Genomic DNA, 9,924 nt, shown 5'->3' on the forward strand with positions numbered 1-9,924 from the left:
TGGACTGCACCCGGCCTCCTAGGCGTGTTTCTGGGGTACCTTTCCAGGTGAGGGATTGTGGGGTCAAGGCTGTGGCCTTTGTAAATTGCAGTCCACCTGGTTCCTGCAGCCAGTGGCACCTGCGTCCAGGGCTCCACAGGTATCAGCCACTCCCTGCCAGTCAGGTGGGACGCGGACATGCCTAGGGCAGCTGTCCCCAACCTTTTTGGCACCAGGGACCGGTTTCATCTCACTCGCTTCCTGCCGTGTGCACCCCCTTCCTAAGTTTCATGGAAGACAATTTTTCCACGGACATGGGCGGAGCTCTGCAGCCGGTCCCTAACAGGCCATGGAGCCGTCCCCAGCCCAGGGGTTGGGGACCGCAGCCCTAGGGGTCTAGTTTGCAACATTCAGTCCAAAACCATCTCTCCCCTTCCCATAACCTTCTGTGGCTCCTCAGCGTCTTGGGGACAAACCCTAGGTACCCTCACTCAGGGTCCTAAACCTTCCGCCAAGGGCTCGTCTCCCCTCCAGCCTGGGCCCGCCCACCCGGAGCCCCAGTCCCGCCCCCCGGAGCCCCAGTCCCTTGGAAGATCAAAGTCCGTGCCACTAACAAGCCTTTGTTTTTGCGCCTTTGCCTGGACGGCTTGGTGCGCCTGGCGGCCTCTACCCGCGTGCTAAGATCCGCCCTCGCAGGGTCCACGGCAGCCTCCGCGCAGCCCACCCCGCCTCAGCCCGCCCCTCCCGCACCGTCGCCCCGACCGCGCACCCGAGAGGAGGGACGGGGGAGGGGCTGCGGCGCGCAGGAGTGGAGGGCGCACAGGCGGGGCGGGGAGTGGCGGCGGCTGCTGGAGAGGCGGGAAGGCGGGGACGAGGGGGCGCGGGGTATAAACGCGCGGCTGCCGCGGCGCAAGCAGAGGAGCCTCGGATTCCAGCCAAGCCGCCCTCCGGACCCGGGCGCCACCAGCCAAGACCCTTGCTGAGCTCCGCGAGCGCATCTCCGGCAGGTGGCCGGGAGGAAGGTCCCCGCGTCCGTCCCAAAGCGCAATCCTGGAGGGCGGCCGGGAGGAGGAGGTCGGCGAAGCCATGCACGCCGTGGCGACGTCGGCGCCCAATGCGTCCTGGTGGGCGCCGGGCAACGCTTCGGGCTGCCCGGGCTGCGGCGCCAACGCCTCGGACGGCCTGGCCCCCGTGCCGCGGCCGGTGGACGCCTGGCTCGTGCCTCTCTTCTTCGCTGCGCTGATGTTGCTCGGCCTGGCAGGGAACTCGCTAGTCATCTACGTCATCTGCCGCCACAAGCAGATGCGGACGGTGACCAACTTCTACATTGGTGAGTGCCCGGGCGGGCGCGGGCCCGCACCTGCCTGCCATTCCGGGGGTCGCGCGTCCTTTCCCTAACCTCCCGGTACCTTCTGGTAGGGCTCGCGAACTCCAGCGTGGGAGGTCCCACGCCGGCCAGAGGTTGGAGACCTTGGCCTGCCACTCACGGAAGATGTCCTGGTGTGATGCGGTTCTGTGACACGGTGTCCGCTGGACAGAAGGGGTGGGGGCAGGGACTGCCTTGTCCGCGGGTCTCAGTTTGCGACCTCCGCCCTGTGGCTGCTCTGCAGTGGCCTTGGGCCCCGCACCACCGTCTCCAGTTCGCAGGGGAGGAAACCGAGCCGGAGAGGGGCAGGGCCCGCTCGGGCTGACGCGGCTGGGGCAGGGGAGAGCAGGACCCAGCGCCACCGGGAAGGCCACGCAGCCCGTGCAGTAGGGGTGTTTGCGATGGAAGGGGGGATGCTCGGGGGTGCCCAACTTCTCCGCCTGAGGGTGTCAGCGCGCTCTGGGGGCCTTCGGGGAGCCGATCTGCTGGTCGCTCGGGTGGGGCGCAGGGCTGGGCCAAGAGCGCTGCGCGATTCTGCGGCCCGCGGCGCCCCTCGTCCAGCCCCGCGCACCCCCCTGCAGCCAACCTGGCGGTCACAGACGTGACCTTCCTGCTGTGCTGCGTACCCTTCACGGCCCTGCTGTACCCGCTGCCCGCCTGGGCGCTGGGTGACTTCATGTGCAAGTTCGTCAACTACATCCAACAGGTGCGCGGGCTGGGGGACAGGGTCTGGGGGTGAAGGTGGGGACCCTGGGCGGGGCGCAGGCAGAGTCTGGGAGTGGCCGTGGCTGGACCTAGCGTGGGGCGAGGGGAGGAGAGCCTGGGGCTGGGGCCGGGGGACGCAGCAGCGGCGCACCCAGTCTGGGTGGCGCGGCTGGAGCCTGGACCGGAGTGGGGAGCGGGAAGTGGGGGGCAATGAGGAGGGACACAGAGGGAAACCCGGGGTCACGGGGGTGGGGGCGGGTGCAGGAGGACCCAGGGAAGGCGACCGGGGCGCGCAGCTTCCTGCTACGTCTGTTCCTTCATCCCAGGACGGCTCTGTCTCTCCCTGTCTCAGACTCGGGGTATCGGCCCACCCAAGTGGCTCCTCCCACCTCCTGGGCTCCTCTCCCAAGTCCCCACCCCTCCTGCCCCCTCCACCCGTGGCCCCTGGACACCCCTCCTGGGAAACATTCCGTGTGTGCCTGACTGGTCAGACACGTGGGGGGACCGGCAAGATGGCTGGACAGGGCAGGCTCCAAACCGGGCAGGTGGCCACACGCCCGGCTCCCGCTTTTCCAGGTCTCGGTGCAGGCCACGTGCGCCACTCTGACGGCCATGAGCGTGGACCGCTGGTACGTGACGGTGTTCCCGCTGCGCGCCCTGCACCGCCGCACGCCGCGCCTGGCGCTGGCAGTCAGCCTCAGCATCTGGGCTGGTGAGTAGAGCGCAGGGGCCGCGAGGGGTTGAGGGGACAAGTCCTCGTGCCCTGGGGTCCCGGGACCACCCTCTGCCCCTCCCCGCGCCTTGGTCGGGCATCTGAAAAACGGGCGAATAGCTTTCCCTGTGAAGGGCCACCGAGGGTGCGGACGGGGACGCCTGGTATTTGGCAGGTTGGCTCAGTGAGCGCTGCCTGGGGAGGCACCTGGGGAGCCGAGGCCCAAACCCCGGCCCGCCGCGCCCCTAGTGCCCCGGGGCAGGGTCTTCATCCGGGCCCGTGGCGCAGGCTCTGCGGCCGTGTCTGCGCCGGTGCTCGCCCTGCACCGCCTCTCGCGCGGGCCGCGCACCTACTGCAGCGAGGCCTTCCCCAGCCGCGCCCTGGAGCGCGCCTTCGCGCTCTACAACCTGCTGGCGCTCTACCTGCTCCCGCTGCTCGCCACCTGCGCCTGCTACGGGGCCATGCTGCGCCACCTGGGCCGGGCCGCCGTGCGCCCTGCGCCCGCCGACAGTACCCTCCAGGTGCGCGGCTTAGGGGACGGCGCGGCGAGGCTGGGCGGGAGGGAGGCGCGGGTGGGGGTATCTGAGCCCGGAGGTCTAGCCCAGGGGGTCAGGGAGGGGAGCTCTGGGGGGATGGCCCGGCCCGGCCTCAGCGCTTTCTTCTAACCTCCTCCTCCCGCCGCCCAGGGGCAGCTGCTGGCCGAGCGCGCGGGCGCCGTGCGTGCCAAGGTCTCGCGGCTGGTGGCGGCCGTGGTCCTGCTCTTCGCCGCCTGCTGGGGCCCCATCCAGCTGTTCCTGGTGCTGCAGGCGCTGGGCCCGGCGGGCGCCTGGCACCCGCGCAGCTACGCTGCCTACGCGCTCAAGACCTGGGCGCACTGCATGTCCTACAGCAACTCGGCGCTGAACCCGCTGCTCTACGCGTTCCTGGGCTCCCACTTCAGACAGGCCTTCCGCCGCGTCTGCCCCTGCGCGCCTCGACGCGCCCGCCGGCCCCGCCAGCCAGGGCCCTCGGACGCCGCCGCCCCCCACGCCGAGCTGCACAGCCTGGCCGCGCACCCGGCCCCTGCCAGGACGCCGAAGCCCAGAAGCAACGGGCCGGCAGCGGGGAGGCTGTGTGTCCTGGGGGAACACACTGCCCCTCTCTGAGCCAAGCTCAGAGGGAATCCAAATGGGCCTGTCTGCAGCGGGGCTGCTAGAACAACAGCTCTTCTTCTGTTATTAGTATTTGTGTTGTTGTCCAAGATAATCACTGAAAATATTTTATCCTCTCGTGGCATTTGGTGCAGGTTTGCTGTAATGTTTGCTATTGACATTGTAATTCTTACTTCTGTATTTCCTGAAATTAAAGATGTGTTAATTATGGGGAATTTTGGGATCTTTCCAGAAAGTGTCAGATGTCTTCACACACTAATCTTGTGCTTGGCTGTAAGTTTGTAAGATTCATCCCTCTTTCAGAAATATTAAAATGTGGAAACAATGTCCACCTTAGAATCGATGAAACAAAGTATGGTTATTACTACCTGGTGAGTGTCCAGAGTCTTCCCTGGGAATATTAAGTAATAAAGTCCTTAAAAATAAGTCCTCCTGGCCGGGCGCGGTGGCTCACGCCTGTAATCCTAGCACTCTGGGAGGCCGAGGCAGGCGGATCCTTTCAGCTCAGGAGTTCGAGACTAGCCGGAGAAAGAGCGAGACCCCGTCTCTACTAAAAATAGAAAGAAATTAATTGGACAACTAAAAATATATATATAAAAAATTAGCCGGACATGGTGGCGCATGCCTGTAGTCCCAGCTACTCGGGAGGCTGAGGCAGGAGGATCACTTGAGCCCAGGAGTTTGAGGTTGCTGTGAGCTAGGATGATGCCACCGCGCTCTAGCCTGGGCAACACAGTGAGACTCTGTCTCAAAAAAAAAATAATAATAAATAAGTCCTCCTTGGACTGCAGTGCACAGAGCTGCCCACAGGAGAAGCAGATTGTTTGCTACGTAACCAACAAGCCCAGAGCAGAACTGCAGACCAGCATCGGTTTGCTACAGCTCAGGATTCTGTGGAGTGACCAGGCTCAGCTGGGAGGTTCTTCTGACCCTTGTGGCATCAGCCATGACTGCTGGGGCTGGACAGGGAAGGCTCGAGAAGGCACTGCTCTCCTGGCTGGGGGCTGAGTGCCCCTCCATGGGGCTGCTTGCGCTTCCTCCCAGCATGGCAGTCTTGGCAAGGCCAGCCATTCCTTGGTAGAAGCTTCCAAAAGGAGGCAGAAGCTGCAAGAACTCTCAAGGCTTGAACTCAGAAGTCCCACATGGTCACTTCTGCCACACTGTGTGGGTTGGAGCTGTCACAAGTCCCACCTCTTGGGGGGTGGAGCTGCATGCCCCTACCAGGAGGGGGGGAATCAGTGCAGCCTCCCCCAGCAGCCCTCAGACCCCAGGCTGAGCCACCCCAAAGGACAACTGTCCATCTCTTTGAGGGACCCAGGCCCCCAAGTTTGCTGAGATGCTAATGCTGAGACCAAGAGGCCGAAACACAAGATGATTTTGACATCGGCCTGAAGCTTGCTTGTGTTGGTCTTTGGGACCCGGTGTCCTGGCCTAGGCTGGAGATGAAGGTAAGTTTCTCCCCTTTGCCCATCTCCCTCTCCTCTCCTCTGCCCCCCAAACTTATCATACTCTCTTTGAGGCTTCCTGAATTGCTGTTGTCCTTCCTGCCTCTGGGCGTTTGCACATGCTGTTTTCTCTTCTGTGCTGGATATACTCTCACTTATCCATCAGGGCTCAGCTCAGCTGCCTCCTCCTCCAAGAAGCCCTCCTAGATCCTTCCGGCCTGAGTCAGGCACATCATCTGGGCCTGCCCAGTGCTGCCCCCATTATGAGTTGGATCACCTTGTGCAAAAAAAATTGTATACAGTGGGCATGGTGTCTCACACCTGTAATCCCAGCACTTCGGGAGGCCAAGGTGAGAGGATCATTCGAGGCCAAGAGTTCAAGACCAGCCTGGGCAAGATAGCAAGACCCCATCTCTAAAAACTTTTTTTTAAATTAGCTGACTATTCACTAGTAGTCTCAGCTACTCAGGGGGCTGAGGCTGAGGATCACCTGAGCTCAGGAGTTCCAACCTGGGCAACGTAGTGAGACCCTGTCTCTAGCAAAAAATTAAAACAAATAAAACAAAAAGGCAGATGTGGTGGCAAGCACCTGAGGATCACTTGAACCCATGAGTTCCAGGCAGCAGGGAGCTATGATCTGGCCACTGAACTCCAGGTTGGGCAACAGAGCTAGACTCTGTCTCTAAAAAAACAAAAACAACAAAAAACCCCAAACTTTTATGCAAATCTTCATAGCAGATTTATTTGTGATAGCCCCAAACTGGAAACAACCAAATGTCCTTCAACAGATGATGGGTTAAACAAACTGAGGTCCCTCCATACACATCATAGAATGCCAGTCAACAGTGAAAAGAAAAAAAACTATTGATACAAGTAACTGAGATGGATCTCCAGGAATTATGTTGAGCCAAAAGAAATCAATCCCACAACATGTATGACTCTATCCATATAACATTTTTATGAGCTCTGTCACCCAGGCTGGAGGGAAGTGGCATCATCACAGCTCCCTGCAGCCTCCAACTCCTGGGCTCAAGCGATTCTTCTGCCTCAGCCTCCCCAGTCGCTGGGACTACAGGCGCGCACCACCGCACCCAGCACATCTGTATAACATTTTTGAGGTGGTAAAATTGTGCAAATGGGGAACATATTAGTGGTTGCAGGGGTTAGGGATGATGAGGAGAAGCTGGTGGGCAACCACTCTGGGATGCAACCCACCTGTGGTGGCAGAGGCAGGGACCTAACCAGGTGAGAACATTTTACAGAACTACACACACACACACACACACACACACACACACACACACACACACAAGTGAAATGGGGAAATCGGAGTGAGATTGGTGGATTGCATCAGTGTCAACATCCTGATTGTGATATTCCACTACAGTTTTGCAAAATGTTACTAGCAAGCCAGGTGTGGCGAACACCGGATCTCTCCACATTATATTTTGCGTGACTCTACGATTAACTGAAAAAGTTTAAAAAAAAAATGTTAAAGGATTGCAAGTGACATCCAGGCAGGGGAATCATTTCAAAACTGTTGACTCCCGGTGTGCTGTTTGTTTCATAGGAGTTTATTCAGCTAGACACTGTTTTCAGAGCCTCCTCTGTGTGCCAGGCTCTGCGTTGGGGGCTGGGGCCACAGCAGTGATGTAGGGGGAAAGGGATTCTGGGACGGCTCCATGGTGGAGATGAATCCAGGAAATAGCAACTGAGGTCAGAGGTAGGGAAAGGGCACATCAGAGGGTGAGTCAGAGGGTGAGTACAGCCCGTGCAAAGGCCCTGAGGCACGATACAACCAGTGGATTTGAGGCATATTGAGGATGCCTGTGGGGTTGGAGTGGGGTAAGGAGGGGAGATGACAGGGGGTGAGGACTTTGCAAGCACCCAGGATGCGCCCGGTCTTTTCCCTGAAGACTATGGGAGCCAGGGGAAGCTTCTCAGCAGGGAGGGACATGGTCCAAGGATGGGGAAGCTTTTTCAATTTCTTATTTCATCACTGTGACTATTCTCCTAGACTTTTGGGCTGCCAGGACCAGGCATACGCCAGTGCGGCCCACCTGGGAGGGTTGGTGGGACCTAGGGGGCCACAGCATGGGAATAAGGGGGGCGTCTGGGTAGGGAGGGAGGGATGTGACCTGAGACCCCAGACCGTGCTGGGGAGAGGATGGGACAGAGATGCCCAGCTGAGCTTTGGAGAAGCTGTGGGTAGGGCTACCAGGTGAGTGATTTCTCCTCGCCCCCAGAGCATCGCAAGATGGCTAGATTGAGCGAATAGAGATACAGGATTTGCAGTTCTTGGCAGATAAACAGCAGGGAACACTTTTCAGTATGTCCTGTGTATGATTAGAGTTAGGGTTAGGATTAGGGTTACAGGAAAAAAAATTATTCGTTGTTCATCTGAAAAATTCAAATTTAACCGCGAGTCTTGTATTTGATCTGGTAACCCCGGAGCGTTCCAAGGCAGCTACGGAGGCGAAAGTGGCTCCGCGGGCCTCAGTTTCCCCAAGTCTGGGCGCGAAACTCCGTTTCAGGGGAGACGGCGCCACCTGGCGGCCACTGGTGATGGCCCCGCCCACTCCTAGGCCCCGGCCCTCCGGGAGGCCCCGCCCTCGGCCGGATGCAGTCCCGCCTGTGCCCGGCAGGTGGCGCGCGCACCCCGCGCAGGTTTCTCACCTTCGTTTCCTGGGTGCCCAGGTGTCCCCAGCACCTGGTGGACGAGGGTTGCTCACTCGGACCCCAGCCTGGACCCCCTCTTGGAAGTGTCCCCGCCGTTAAATGAGACAAGCAGAGCAATATTATGTATTTCCCGGGTCTTAGGCACTTTGGTTTCAAGGATTAGGGTTAGGGTAACCCTCTTCTACGAAAATGTATTTAAAATGATATTTTATGACCGTGTTGGTGTAAAGATGAATACAATTGAGACTGAATTCGTTATTATTATTATATCCTGGATGTTTTCACCACTTTTACATTTGGTGGGCCCGGTGCCTAAGGGACAAGTCAACCCCTGGTCAGGTGTGGAACAAAGAAGACTGGGCTTCCTGGTGGGGCCCAGTATCCCCCTCCCGACTTTTTTTGGTTTTATTTTTGACCATGTCTTCCTTTTGATTTTATTTTTTTTACTCACCACTATAATAACGAGTATCCCTTTTAAATTATATTTTGGTTCATTCTGTTTATATCGTGGGGAAGGTCTCGGATGGCTGCTATGTGTCCATCTTTAAGGCCTAACAGTTGCCAATTTCCTCCTTTCACCAAGGAGATCAGGCAAAGCTGTATCCAGCAAAAATGTAATCACCTTGTTTTGGTCTTTCTTAAGTGGCTAAGACTTAGATGGGCCCGTATTACTTTGAATTTCTTGCGATGGCTTGTCCAAGGTCCCACAGTGATTTGGAAGCAGAAACTGGTTTGGAACTCAAGTTCATGACCTGACCCCCCCCCCCAATTCCTCGACTTAAAAAAAATTTTTTTTTTAATTTTTGAGGCCTCTGTGGAAACAGACACCAGAACTCTGAGAGGATGAGGGCGTGAGGGAGGGAGCACACAGACTCATTCACTCACCAACATTTACGGGGAACCTGTGCCCTCAGGACTGGGGACCCAGCTGCAAACAGGCAGAGAAGGTTAAACAAATGCACCTGTTTCAAACTAAAAAACAGGGTGGTGTGATGGGGGCTGTGCCCAGCACTGGGAGGTCAGGGCTGGCCTGGGGATGCTGGCCAGGCTGGGGGGACAGCCGGCGCAAAGGGTGGCAGGCGGGGCTGCGATTCAGGAGGGCTGTATGAGGGAGGCCAGCAGTGTGGGTTTTCTGACTCCAAGAGCCGTGAGGGTGGGCCTGGGTGAATTTTTAAAAGGATGCCCTGTACCTCTGAGTGAAGAGTGACCAGCTGGGGTTAGATGAAGATTAGGCTGGGCTTTTTTTGTCGGGGGGAGGTGTCCCAAACCCATAGGGACCCTACGGGATGCTCTGGCCAGGAAACCTTATAGGACTGGGTTTGCTGTACCCATTTCACAGCTTGAGAAACACACAGAGATGGATGTGCGCTGACCTAGATTCATTCACACTGCTGCCCACCCCCTTGGGGCATCAGGGCATCCCCGGGTGTGGTGGAGCCAGCAAGTCTGTGTATAAATTCCCAGCTCCCTCCCTGGGCTAAAAATAGTAGCCCCTCACTGGAGGCAGCTGCAGCCCTGCAGCCCTCACTCTCCCCGGCCCCAGCCCCCCAGACCAGGGCTTCCTCCTGGGAAACAGGGTCGGGCACTACCCTTCCTGCCCTGCAGGGTAATTATGCCCCCCTCCCTGCCCGCTTCCCTTTGAACACGGGAAGTGTAATCCTAAAACCTACTGGATAAGGCATGAATTAATATTGGCCCATTTTGGAGCGGGAGAAACTGAGGTACCAAAGAGGCCCAGCGCACCTGCCTCCCAGGTGGGGAAAGGGGTCATTTCCGGTCTGTTGGCCTGCAAGTGCTCCATCTTTGGTGGGAGGGGGCTCGCCTTGGAGATCTGGGGGGCAGACTGAAGGTGGAGGTTTCCCAGGCACCTGCTGCTGTTGCGCTACA

At 58.6% G+C, this 9,924-nt stretch overlaps 1 protein-coding gene across 1 annotated transcript; it reads left to right on the plus strand.

The window, feature by feature from the left end:
- Positions 1-916: 916 nt before the first annotated feature.
- Positions 917-4,178, plus strand: KISS1R (KISS1 receptor). Its single transcript, XM_012645438.1, has 5 exons — positions 917-1,309; positions 1,927-2,051; positions 2,627-2,762; positions 3,051-3,283; positions 3,449-4,178. The coding sequence occupies exons 1-5, from the start codon at positions 1,066-1,068 to the stop codon at positions 3,905-3,907; spliced, it is 1,197 nt and encodes a 398-aa protein (XP_012500892.1). The 5' UTR covers positions 917-1,065; the 3' UTR covers positions 3,908-4,178.
- The last annotated feature ends 5,746 nt before the right edge of the window (positions 4,179-9,924 follow it).

This window comes from Propithecus coquereli, unplaced genomic scaffold (genome assembly GCF_000956105.1).
Source record: "Propithecus coquereli isolate 6110/MARCELLA unplaced genomic scaffold, Pcoq_1.0 Scaffold232, whole genome shotgun sequence".
Lineage (NCBI taxonomy): Eukaryota > Metazoa > Chordata > Mammalia > Primates > Indriidae > Propithecus > Propithecus coquereli.